The sequence below is a fragment of the Heterocephalus glaber genome, unplaced genomic scaffold (assembly GCF_053883595.1).
Source record: "Heterocephalus glaber isolate CG9 unplaced genomic scaffold, H.glaber_assembly_v1.0 deba00001761, whole genome shotgun sequence".
NCBI lineage: Eukaryota > Metazoa > Chordata > Mammalia > Rodentia > Bathyergidae > Heterocephalus > Heterocephalus glaber.
In genome coordinates, this window is record NW_028258458.1 from 3,366,562 (window position 1) to 3,379,294 (window position 12,733).

Genomic DNA, 12,733 nt, shown 5'->3' on the forward strand with positions numbered 1-12,733 from the left:
CGGGCCCGGCGCTGATGGACGGGACTGGCGACCAGTGGCGAGGCACCAGCTGCACTTCCCGTCTGGGAGAGAGTGTAATATGGCGAAGACCTACGATTACCTGTTCAAGCTGCTGCTCATCGGGGACTCGGGGGTGGGGAAGACCTGTGTCCTGTTCCGCTTCTCCGAGGACGCCTTCAACTCCACTTTCATCTCCACCATAGGTAGTGGGTTGGGGGCAGGAAGGGCCGAGGGGCTGCGGGGAGCGGGGTGGCCTCCCCGTGGGGACATCGAGGCCGGACCCCGGTGCCGGGGAGCGCGTGGCCCAGCAGGGGTCCGGCCGGCCGCGAAACGGTTCTTCCGGGGTCCCTGGCGTTCAGGAGGGGAAACTGAGGCAAGGACGTGGACCTCGTCGAGCCCCTTACTGTGTACCCTCCGGGGTTCCGTGCTGGGGTGGAGTAGGAGCCCAGCTCCCAGTGAGGGATCTGAGGCCCAGAGGTGGTGGAGGAGCCGCCCAAGGTGACAGCCTGCAGGTGGCAAGGATGAGATGGGAACCCAGGTGTGTCCGACTCCACAACTAAGGGCTCAGCCATCCCAGAGATGCTGCCGCGCACCCAGCCGGGCTCCCCCGCCTCTGCTGGTCTAAACTCTGTAGTGTTGGGGACTGAGCCCCGCCCTCCCTGCCCTGTCGCCAACCCCCCATGAGCAATTTTTCCTCTAGAAGCATGGTGACAGCAAGGATGAGTGACATCTGCCCGCCCAGGACCTGTCATCCAGAGCAGAAGTGAGATAAAAGCCTCAGGGGGAAACTAAATCAGCCCCTGCCCCAGGCAGCCTCGACTTCCCTATCAGGGCCCAGGGCACCCGTTGTCACTGAGCAGACAGCTTTTCCCACAGGGCCGGCCCACACTGCGGTTGAACAGAACGGGCTGCTTAGTCTCGATCTGGCATCCACAGAAGTAGAGCCAACTTCTCTTCTGGCTACACAGTCATTGCTCACAAGGAAGGGGTTGGAGGAGAGCGCCCTAGGAATGAGGCAGGGTTCCCCAGTAAAACCCAGGGAAGGGGCTTCACTGCCTGTGTGTGGTGTCAATCAAACCATGTCATTCCCCTCAGTGTCATGTCATTGCCTATGTGTGAATGCCTCCTTGCCCTCTTTTGGGACCTGTATTTGGTGAATTGATCACACGTCCGACATAAGGTAGAAGGAATCAGGCTGAAAGTCATCATGACTGGTTTCTGGTTGCTGTTTGCCTCTGCACCAGCACTACCCTTCTCTGAGCCCTGTTTCTTCAGACCAGGGGCACCGCTGTCTGCCTGGGCCAGATGCAGCATCCCACCAGCAGGTACAGGTGTCCCTGAACCGTCCGCACTCCAAGGTCAGACTGTGGGATGGCCCTGGAGTCCCCACCAACCAGGAAGCATTGTCAGCTCCTGGCAGGCTGAGGTCAACCCAGACCTCAGTTCCTCACCCTCTGACACCAGAGGGATCAGCTCAGGGGTTGGACTTGGTTTGGTTTGCAGTTCTTGACCAGAAAACCCACTCCTGTGTGTGACTTGGGCGAGGCCACCCGGGCAGGTAGAGGCAGCACTTGAACCCAGGCTCGCTCTCTCCAGCCCAGCGTTCGCGTTACCCCTGCAGCCTCCCTGTAGCCCTTTGTCTTCTAGGAAAGTTTAATTTGCTTTGACCTTGAAGTTACAGTCATAATTCTCGGGCCTTATGAAGTGTGTGTATCCTTCCTTGATTAAACTTGGTGTGTTCACAAAGCCCAGAAGAGTGACAGAGTGCAGCACCGGGGGCCAGGCTTTAGAGTGTGTGTGTCCCTGGGCGCCTGGGTTTCAGCAGCGGTGACTCTGGGCTGCTCAGCCCCAAAGCACACTGACGGCACACAGGAGACTCCACACTGGCACGGAGTGCACTCTGGTTTCCTCTATAGATCGGGATTGAGTGGCTGTTCATTTGCTGCCTGGGGTGTGTCCTGCCAGAGCGCATTCACATCGGCTCCATTGATCTTTGGAGGTGTGAACTTGGCCCTGTGTCTCCCTGGAATTGGTTCCCAGCCTGCGTGGGCCCCACCGCCTCCTCCGGGCCCGTGCATTGCTTCCATGACAAAGATGACATTCATCAGAGTCCTCCGTCATGTGAACAACGCTGAGGAGACACAGTTGCTGCAGGTCCTTTCATCTGGGCATCTCTCACTGACCCGGCTGCAGCCCTGTGTCACTCTGGGCATGGTGGCCACAGAGATGACTGAGAGGGAAGTGAGGTGTCTCGAGGGCTGAAGAAAGTTCGTGCAAGGCCCGGGCTCAGCTTCAGGCAGATCCATCCCGGCCCTGTGGGTGTAGCTGCTGGCGGTGACAGCAGTGTCACATTGAGTCCCTGCCTCCCGCAGCCTGTGCTCCCGTGGGTGAAAGTCACCTGCAGGCTGTGTCCCCGCTGGTCCCCAGGACAGCTCTGGAGGCTGCTGCAGACGTGTCCCCGGCCTGGATCCAGAGTGGCCGGGGCCGGGCCCGAGGTAGAGGCTGGGTGTGGCCATCTCCCCTCCGATGCACTTTGCCTCCAGGTCCACCGAGCAGTAGTTGCCCTCTGTCTCTGTCTTGGTGACCATGTTTGTGTCATGGGCCCCAAATCCATGAGCTCACCCAGCTGCAGGCCCACGTTACTGTTCTAAACAGTTTCTTCTCTGCCGAGCCTGGACAGACTTCCCCGCCGTTCCCCCCAAGTAGTGCAGCGGGGCGATAGTGATGGAACGCATTGATTGTGCTGAGTGTTCACAGTCGCCTGGAGATGCCTCGTCCTTGGAGAGCAAAGGGACTCCAGTGTCTGCAGATTGGGGTGTCCTCGGGAGGTCCTAGGACCGTCCCCTGCGGCCACCGGGGACAGCTGTGTGCCGTGTCAGTGTGAGATCGGGAAGGCCCTGGGGAGGTGACGAGCAGGGCCAGGCGGGATGCAGGTGCTGCGGAAGGAAAGATTCCAGAGGTGGGAAGGGCTGGCGCAGCCTGGGAGGTTCGGGTGCAGCTGCACAGGCAGGCAGGACCCGAGGGCATGCGGTCAGCTCTTGTCTAGCGGTTCACACCGCAAGGAGGGTGTTGGCTTTATTTTTCAGTAGCTCTATGGGCATAGCATTCACATAGCATAGGATTCAGCATTTAAAGTTCACAGTCCGGGGCTTTTAATGCAGTCTCGGAATCAGGTGTCATCAACACAGTTGAGAGCATTTTCACTGTGCGGAAGGGAAGCCCATGGGCCTCAGCCAGCCCGATTCTCCCCTCCTCTCCCCCACGCCGTGCTCCTGTCTGTGGGCCTCCTGGTGGGGCGTTTCCATCGGGGCGGTCCTGGTCTGGCTTCTGGCCAGCATCACGGTACTGTAGGGTAGTCGGTGTCCGCTCCTTTTTAAAGGCTGCGTGGTGTTCCACTGCATGCGTGGCCACCGTGCTCAGCCTGTCTTCAGTGCACACCCTAGAAGACTAGCTGGGAGCACCGGTTGGTTACATTTGTGGGGACTGGGAGGGGACAGTGGGGGAACCGTGGGATGGGGGAGAGCTTCAAGGTCACCCGGGCAAGGAGGGTTAAAGCAGGAGCTAGGAGAGAAGGTGAGGAGTCAGGAAGTCCTCGTAGGTGACCTTTGAGTCAGACTTTCTTTTCATAGGCAGGTAGGGCGTAGGCCATCTGCAGCGAAGGATGGGTGTGCTGGGGTGGGGCGGGGACGGGCATGGCCCGAGTGCCCAGTGTACTGTGGGTGAAGGTCCTGTGGGCTGGGGGGGCGGGAGGGCGTGGCCTGAGTGCAGCAGCCATTGTGGGCCAGGCACAGGGTGATGGAGTGCAGTCCCGCCCTGCACAGGGCTCTTAGGGTGGGCCTGCCAGGCTGCCATGGGCAGTGAGGCCCCTGCTCGTAGTCAGGTGCAGAGCAACACTGTGGCACCCGCCCCTCGCCACTTTCCCTCCATCCAGCTCCCTGGGCCTCAGTCTCCGGCTGGCTGTGAGACAGCGGGGTGCTCCGGGTGCCTCCGGCTTGCTGGGCAGCTCCTGTGATCCGGGCCATGGGTAGACAGTGATATGTCGTTTTTTTCTTTTCTCTCAGGAATCGACTTTAAAATTAGGACCATAGAGCTCGATGGCAAGAGGATCAAACTCCAGATTTGGTGAGCGTCGCTGCTCCGCCCTCCCCTGGCCAGTGTGTCAGCCCCAGCCATGGTCCCCCTCCTGGGCCGGCAGCTCCTGTCTGGGTACCCAGCCCAGACCCATCCCTGCCCGCCCAGGGACTCCGCTGTGCTGCGCTGGGCATGGAGGCTGTGCCCACCTGTGGGGACGGGGCCGCCCTGCCAGTTAGCTCAGCCCAGCGTGCCCATGGGGGCCGCGCTCTGCCAAGTGGCACTGAGAGCAGGGGGACAGCAGGCCGTCCAGGGTGGAGTTGCTCTCCCTGAGCAGCACTTCCTCTTTTCTCCCCCAGAGGCCGTACTTCCTGCTGGGTTAGACCTGTGCGCCCGAGGGCTGCACACCCCAGGCTGCACACCCCAGGCGGAGGACAGGGCTGTTGTGAGGCTCCAGCCCCACTCTGGGCTCTGGCTGTGGGTGTAGTCCACCCCGCTGACCCCTGCGCCTGACCTCAGACCCGCAGTCCAGACCCGCACTAACTCCTGTCAGTCCTGCAGTGTGTGGCCGGGCACAGTGGCGCCCGTCTGTCACCCCAGCTGCCTGGGAAGCTGAGGCAGGAGGATCATAGGTTCAAAGCCAGCCTGGGCAGTGTAGGGAGACCCTGCCTCAAAATGAAAAAAACATAGAAAAGGCTGGGACTTGTCGCTCAGTGGTAGAGCACTTGCCTCGCACAGGTGACACCCTGGGTTCCATCCCGACACTGCAAAAGAAATTGTGTCTAAGTCCTGCAGAACTGGGCAGCCAGCCAGCCTCTGTGCCTGCCGAGTCACACCATGGAAGTTCACTTCCACTAGGTGGCCGGGCTGCAGCCTGTGCCCGAGTCAGGTGACTTCGCTGGACCAGCAGAAGCCGTGCCGTCTTCCTTAGACTTAGCAGTCTTGAGGCCAGGGCGGGCTGGGAGTGCAGTGGGTGGCGCTGAGACCTGGCGGGCTGGGGCTCCACAGTGAGCACTTGCCCAGCATGTGCAGGCCCTGGCTCCACCCCTGGCACCCACAAAACTGCCGCCAGCAAGGTGCTGCTAGGCGGCGAGGAGCCCTGGGCCCAGCAGCAAAGGACACGTCCCAGGCCACTATCCACTGTCTTGACGCTGCTACTCCTTGCCAGTCCCGAAGCTGTGGCTGGGCATGGTGGCACACACCTGTCACCCCAGCTACTTGGAAGGCTGAGGCAGGAGGATCACAAGTTCTCCTGCCAGGCACTGGGCTGCGTGTGGCTTTGTCTCCCTCCTGGGGCCATGGGTCCCCTTTCCCCATCAGACAGGTGAGGGAGGTCCTTCCTGTCCCCAAACCAAGACGGCGAGCAAGAATGTGCCCCACAGCCCCACACTGCTCTGAGCATGCCCTGCTCCTCCGGCCCCTGGAGTCACTCGGGGCCCTGGAGCTGCACCCCAGGACTTCCAACTCCAGAGACAGCATGGCCTGCCAGCCACCCGAGGCCCCAAGAGCGCAGTTCCTTCTCCAGTCCTCGGTGGGAAGGGAGTCATCACGGGGACCTGGGGACAGCCAGTGGCCTGGGTAGATTGGAGTCACTAACCCCAATCCTCCTCTTCCGTCCAGGGACACAGCCGGGCAAGAACGGTTTCGGACGATCACGACGGCCTACTACAGGGGCGCCATGGTACGGGTATTTGTCCTCTCACTTCTGGGGTCCCTGCGGAGCCTGCGCTCCTGGGCGTGTGAGGTCCCCGAGGCTGTGGGGGCTGCCCCCTCCACACGTCCCCCTGGCTTCAGGGACACTGCAGGGGGGGTGACAGGAAGTGGGCCCGAGGCAGGCTGGGAGCCAGCACGCCGGGCCAGGCCGGGCCCCACGGAGCATGTGGAATCTGCACCCCAGAGCTCGGGCCGCCCAGGCCTGCAGCAGTGATGTGACAGGGATAGCGTGTGCCACCTCGAGTGTACTTCCCTGGCAGCCTGGGCCGCCCTGCACAGGGCCTTGCTGTGCATAGACGGGGACCCCCGTGCCCCACCCTGCTGCCCGGGCACTCGGGGTACCCCTCCAACTCTGTTTTTATCTCCTCAGCACAGAGGGGGGAACCCTGGGCCTCCCTGAGCTAGCTCGATCCCAGCCCTTTTTCATTTTTAGTGAGACAGGGTCTCACTAAGTGCCCAAGCTGGGTTCAGACTTGCAGTCCTCCTGCCTCAGCCTCCCACAGTCCTGGGACCCTACGAATGCACCACTGCGCCCACCTTCCAGTGGTCACCTCTGCCCATTCCCGTCGCCCCTCGCACCTCGGTGCACACCATCACTTAAGTGCACAGGCACCTGTTTCTTCGCCGAGGCCGCCACTCAGGGTGCACGCCCAGCTCCCAGACCACGTGCATGTGGGAGGGAAGGCACTGGGGCAGCGCTGGGCAGAGCTGAATGGGGCCATTAAGTATTTAGAGCGTTGGGGACACAGAAGGAAGCCAGTTGTGCAGACTGCGACCTGAGCACCCTCATTAGAGTTCATCTGCTGTTTCCCCTCACCTGGTCGTACCCTGTTGGAGGGGACAGGACAGGGACCCGGTCTGGGGGTGTCTCACCCTGGGGCAGGCTGCACGGCCCCAGTAGGTCCTGGCCCTTGCTGTCCCATCCCCTGAAGCCTTACCCCAGTTGTCTCTGCACCTGGCTACAACCTCCCATCAAGATGCCATCCTTATCCCTATTCTGTGGCCTGGAACCGAGGCTCGGATTCAGGCCCTGTGGGGCGGTGCAGCGGCCCCAGGCCCAGTACCCGTATCCTCCACTGGCACCCAGGTACCCATGCCCTCCCCCTCCCGAGCCAGGGCTGCCCTGAGGCTTTTCCACTTTGAGTCAGCAGAAATTCTCACTGGTTTGGTGGCATGCACCTGTCGTCCCAGCTACTCGGGAGGCTGAGGCAGGAGGGTCAAAATTTCAATCTCAGCCCAGGCAATTTATCAAGACTCTGCCTCAAAATAAAACACAGAAAGAGCTGGGGGTATAGCTCAGGGCTCCCTGAGTTCAACCTCAGTACCTCAAAAGACAATTGAAACTCCAGCCCAGCCATCAGGCCACCGTGTCTCAGTGCCCTTCGGCCTCTGTGGCCGCCTTTGCAGTTACCGCTGCTATCAGCAAGGCCCAGCCCCTTGGGCACAGAAAGCCTGGCTTTGGCCCCATCAGTGGGGCAGTGTCCCCACCTGGGGACCAGAAGGCTGGTGGTCACCTGCAGCCCGAGGGCGTTTCCAGGAGGGCCCAGGAATTGGTGACTGTCCCCGCTGCCTCTGCTCCCCAGTCCCCAGGTGGCCCTTCCTGCCTGCCCGTCAGAGCCGGGACCCGGGCTGGGAGCCACAGTGCTTGTCCTGGTATCCCTGGCACGGCCTCACACATTCCTCGAGGCGCTGACACAGGGCTCCTAACAGGATCTCACCTTTCAGGGTCAGGCCCCTGCCCTGTCTGCCTCAGTTTCCCCCTCTAGTACGTGGGGATCTGTGCCCTTCTCCCCTGCCATGGGCACGGACTGGCCCGGCCACACTGTTCTCGGAACCAGGACCCAGGGGCTCTCCTGCTTGCTTCCACACATCGTTAGGGACTCGGAGTGGGCCTACTCCGGGGGCCGGAGAGAGGCACGTGGCACTGGGAGCAGGGTGTCCGAGGCACAGGTCCCTGTCCTGCTGTTCACTGTCACGTGACTACAGACACACACACACACACACACACACACACCCCGCGGCCTGGGGTGCTCACCTGCAGTGGGATCCTCACTCGGGGACCCGCCTGTGGGGCCCAAGTGGCGTGACCTGCTGCAGGCACCTGACCTGAGGAGGTGACACCTGCCAGGCTTGGGCCACGATGTGGGGTGGGGACACGGAAGGACTGATGGCGGCAGGACCAGGGGACACGGGGCAGGGGTGGCAGGACCTCGAGGGCCACCGGGCACCTGGCCAGCGTGCTGTCATCCCCCTGTGCCCTCGGGAGCTGTGTCCTGTCACGAGCCATGTCCCTGTGTCTCGCACAGGGCATCATGCTGGTCTACGACATCACCAATGAGAAGTCCTTTGACAACATCCGGAACTGGATCCGGAACATCGAGGAGGTGAGGCTGCCCTGCACCACTCCCCCTGTCCTCAGGCGCCAGGGCACAGGGACACCAGAAGTGGCAGGCAGGGGTGCAGTGGCTGCAGGGCCCAGAGCCCCGGGAAGGAGAGGCCTCTAGTGAGAAGGCTGTGGAAGCAGCGCACCCCCTCTGCAGGCTGGGGCGGGAAGGCGCTTCCGCCTGGAATTGAGCCACAGCGGGCAGGGCGAGACCCGGCAGGAGCCGCCATGGAGGGACAGCAGGGCAGCCGGCTCCACTGCACCCCGAAATGCCAGCCTCACCCCGGCTTCCTGGACTTTGGTGCCGGATAGGTGGGGCCTTGGGAACCACCTCACTGCCTTCTCGGGCCTCCCTGCGGGCGGTGGTAGTGGCCAGTGGCGGGCTCCAGCCTGGCCAGGAGCCACCTGGTCACGGGGGCAGGTGCCACCCTGGCCGGTGGGCAGGGCTCTGGTGACCGGGACGAGAACTGAGCTGGGGAGAGCGCGGTGCCTGCTGTGGCCCCACCTGGGGCTGAGGGAGGTGACGGGAGCCCCAGGTGGCGCGAGGCACAGGATCGCAGCGTTTGCAGACCCCACGGGGACACCGCCCAGGCTGCTGGTGCAGCTTCAGATTCTGCCCGCGGCGGAGGTAGAAAGGCTTCGGGAAGTGGGCGCCAGTGCCCAGTGCGGTGCCTGGCCGCACGCTGAGTCCACGCCTCCTCCCTGCGCAGCACGCCTCGGCCGACGTGGAGAAGATGATCTTGGGGAACAAGTGCGATGTGAACGACAAGAGACAAGTGTCCAGGGAGCGGGGAGAGAAGGTGGGCGCGGGGCGGAGCCACGGGGTCCTCCACGACCTTTTCTCTTGCCGGTACTGGGGCTGGAACCCAGGGCCTCGCTTAGCTGCCCAGGCTGGGCTGACGGGCTGCGTCCCCTCTGTCCTGGCCCCGCCCCGCCCCGCCCCGCCCCGCCCCGCCGGGCACCGCACATGCGCACGGCAGTTCATTGCGTCCCCTCGGGTCTCCCCTTGCAGCTGGCGCTCGACTATGGGATCAAGTTCATGGAGACCAGTGCCAAGGCCAACATCAACGTGGAGAATGTGAGTCAGGCCCGGCCATGGTGCTGTGCTTCACCCCCGCCAGCACAGGGCGCAGCTTGGGGAAACAGGCTGGGGGCCCCGAGTCACCCTATCCTCCCCACGAAGGAGCCCGCCCTGGGGCTCCCCAGGACCCCGAGCTCCACTGCAGATCCTCCCACGCCAGGGCCTCTGTACGGGCCCCTTCTCTGCTCACAGACCAGGGCTGAGGGACAGTGCGGCCGGGGAGCGGCCGTCTGGGGGTCATTGCCCGCCCCATCCCGGGGGAGGGGCCCAGGGACGGGTGGGGCAGGCAGGAAGCCCGCGTGTCTGAACGCGGTTCCCAGCCACCGAGGGCCGCGTCCCCTCCTGAGGGCCGGGCTGGATCCTGTCACCCAGGGGCCGTGACATCGAGCTCTTCCCACAGGCGTTTTTCACTCTCGCCAGAGACATCAAGGCAAAAATGGACAAAAAATTGGTGAGTGTGAGCCCTTCCGGCCTGCATAAGGCTGCGGGCCTGGCATTCTCCCTCGCCAGGCTGCTGTGTTGCTGGGAGGGCACCAGGGACAGGGGGAGCAGAGGGAGCGGGTCAGCTCGGTTGCACATCAGAGTGCAACCTCACAGTGACACGGCGCGGGCATCCCAGGCGGCACAGCGAGCGGGCTCTTCCGCCCCTTAGAGAACACATCAGCTGGCCACCCCTTGACTGCATCTGACCCCAGTCCCCTCCCAGAGCCCAGCTGCAAAGCACCACTGACAGCCGGGGCTGGTGGGTGCACAGCTGTCCTCCCAGCACTCGGGAGACTGAGGCAGGAAAACTCGCCGGGAGTTCCAGGCCACCGTGGACTGCACAGTGAGACCCTGACTCAAAAAAAAACAAAACCCACAAAGCATTAATATACAACTTTAGGGAGGGCGTTTCCAGCACGTGAGCTCCTCGGGCCCCTGCCACCATGTGTATGGGAGGACAGCTTCCTCCATCCACCATGTGGCCTTGCTGTCCTCAGGGCTCAGGGCTGCTGCTAAGCATCGTCTTCCTCCTTATCTTTTTTTCTAGTGTGGGGACTGAACTCAGGGCCTTTGTACTGACTCCCATCCCCAGCCCTTTTATTTTTGGTACCAGGGATCGAACTCGGGTCCTTGTGCTTGTGAGGCAAGCGGTAGAACCACTGAGCTAAACCCCCGGCCTCCCCAGCCCTTTTAGAACTTTTTGTTTTGAGACAGCGTCTCTCCGGGTCACTAAGTGGCCCAGGCTGGGCCTGAACTTGGGACCCTCCCGCCTCAGCCTCCCGGAGTGCTGGGATGACAGGCGTGTGCCCCACCCCCAGCCTCGCCACTGCCGTAGGCATCAAAGTCAGTAACGGCCACAGCTCGAGTCTGCAGCGTGGCCCTCGGTGGGTCCCGGGCTCTCCAAGGCCTCCAGGTCTCCAGGAAGCCCTCGCCACCCGCCCTGGGTCTGTGGACTGCACGGTCCAGTTCACAGCCCTGGGCCCCGGGCAGGAGTGCTGTGTCCTTGACGGGCCCTCCCGTGTCCCTTGGGGACATGGCCTGGCACCGAGGGCCTGTCCCCCTGCCCTGCTCAGCAGGGCGCTCACCTGCAGCCCCTGGCTTTCCTCTCGGGATGTCCATGCCCGCTGCTGGGTTATTTTAAATCTGGTCACCGAGAAGGCTCAGGAAATAGCAAGCACTACTCAGATAGTGCACGTCCGCCTGAAAGCAGTGCTCTCCTCGTTCTGGGGCTGGGGCAGGGGGAGTGGCGGAGTCAGGCTTGTGACAGCAGCTCTGCCCTGCGGCTGTGCAGTTTCCTCAGCTGATTCCCCATGGAAGACAAGGACCAGACCTCCCAGCCTTCTTGCCCGCTCTGCCTGTGTTCCCAGCGCCGGGCCTGGAGAGGCCTGGCCTCGTGGAATGTGCTCTGTGAGGGCCACAGGCAGCCCCAGCCCTGGTGCCTCTCTTCCTGGTCTCTGCCCGGGGCTGTGGCCCGAGTGCCGCCCCATCTGCCTCTCGAGGCACCGAGTGCCAGCACAGGCCCAACCCGGGACAGCGGAGGGAGGGTGCTGGCCCGGGAGAATTGGCAGCGGGACACGGTCTCTGCCCCTCGATGGGGGTGGGGCTGAGTGACAGAGGATGTGGGAGCCAGAAGGGCATGGGGCACTGCAGCGAGTGAGCAGAAGGATGCCTGGCTGGAAGGGGTGGCGGGAAGTAGATCGGGCTTTGTGAAGATGAGTTGTCGTTTGGAAGACGATGGGGTGGTGGGTGGAAGGGGGTGGATAAGCAGATGGTTGCTTAAGGCGCTGAGTAGGTGGACGAATGCATGGAAGAGGATGGGTAGGTAGATGGTGGGTAGGTGGGCGGACGGATGACGCATGGAGGGTGAGGTGCTGACAGATTGATGGTCGGTTGTGCGGGAAGGGAGGGGTGGGTGGATGGTCAGTTGGCATCTCGCTGTTGCTCCGTGGTAACCCAAGAAAATCCCTTGTGCCTTCAGGAAGGCAACAGCCCGCAGGGAAGCAGCCAGGGAATGAAGATCACGCCGGACCAGCAGAAGCGGAGCAGCTTCTTCCGCTGCATGCTCCTGTGAGCGCATACTCCGCCTTACTCCGCCCAGCTCGCGGAGCTGACTGTGCCTGTCGGGGCCTGCGCCCAGCGGGGACCCTCAAGTGCCACCCGGCCCTGGCCCACGGCCGCCAGACCTCCACTGAGAAATTGTCTATTTTAGTAACCGTCTAATCTTTTTCAACTTGGAGATGGAAAGAGTTAAGAATCTGCTATTTTTCCTGTAACGCCCGCCACACCGGTCCACGGAACAGCGTCGAGTGGGCAGAGAGCATGGGGCGGAGGGTGACAGCAGCGCCCCTGGCAGCCGTAGTGGCGAGGCCAGCCGTCGCCAGGCCCGGGAGGCGTTGCTAAGCCTCGGTTTTGGACAGTGATACAAAGCATTCCTCCCCCCTTCTTAACTTTAAACCAAAGGGAAGCACAAATAAAGACATCTGTGCACCGTGGTTCGGAGGACAGGCCCAGGGGCCTCCCACTGTCGCTGCGTGGGCACCAAGGGAACGCCGGCCTGCACAGGATCGGGGTGCCCTGTCCCCCGCCACCTCCAAACGGGACCTTCTTTCTAGCCGAGAGTTTATTTTTCCAGAGTCACAGTGCCAGCAAGCAATGCCATACCCGCTGTCGACCCAGTAGCAGAGCCAGCTGTCCGGCTGCACACCCCTGCCTGACAGCATCCCGTGCTGTCCCCACTCAGGGCTGGGAGCCCACAGCTCCACGCAGTGCTGCAGGAGCGACTGCAGCTCAGACCAGGACCAGGCCGGGGCGTCGCCCAGCACCCACTCTGTCTGTCTGTCGAGTCCCCCTGTCTGTCATCCCTCGTTTCCCAGCCGAAGGACTCCCGCATAGTCTGCCCCGTGTCTTAACTTGCCCTGTCTGTGCCCAGACCTGCACCTGCAGAGCAGAAGATTAAAGCCCATTTACAGTTCACAGATCTGGATGTCCACGTTCTGCCCCAA

The 12,733-nt window shown here is 62.5% G+C and overlaps 1 protein-coding gene across 2 annotated transcripts; it reads left to right on the forward strand.

Annotated features, from left to right (window-relative positions):
- Nucleotides 1–22: 22 nt before the first annotated feature.
- Nucleotides 23–12,706, forward strand: Rab8a (RAB8A, member RAS oncogene family). Of its 2 annotated transcripts, XM_004873305.4 has the most exons (8): nucleotides 23–203; nucleotides 4,062–4,122; nucleotides 5,692–5,752; nucleotides 8,091–8,168; nucleotides 8,878–8,967; nucleotides 9,180–9,245; nucleotides 9,649–9,699; nucleotides 11,710–12,706. In XM_004873305.4, exons 1-8 carry the CDS (start codon nucleotides 80–82, stop codon nucleotides 11,800–11,802), a joined length of 624 nt encoding a protein of 207 aa, XP_004873362.1. In that variant the 5' UTR covers nucleotides 23–79; the 3' UTR covers nucleotides 11,803–12,706. The 2 variants fall into 2 exon arrangements, with proteins under 2 accessions (XP_004873362.1, XP_012924153.1); XM_013068699.3 differs by lacking the exon at nucleotides 8,878–8,967.
- Nucleotides 12,707–12,733: the final 27 nt, after the last annotated feature.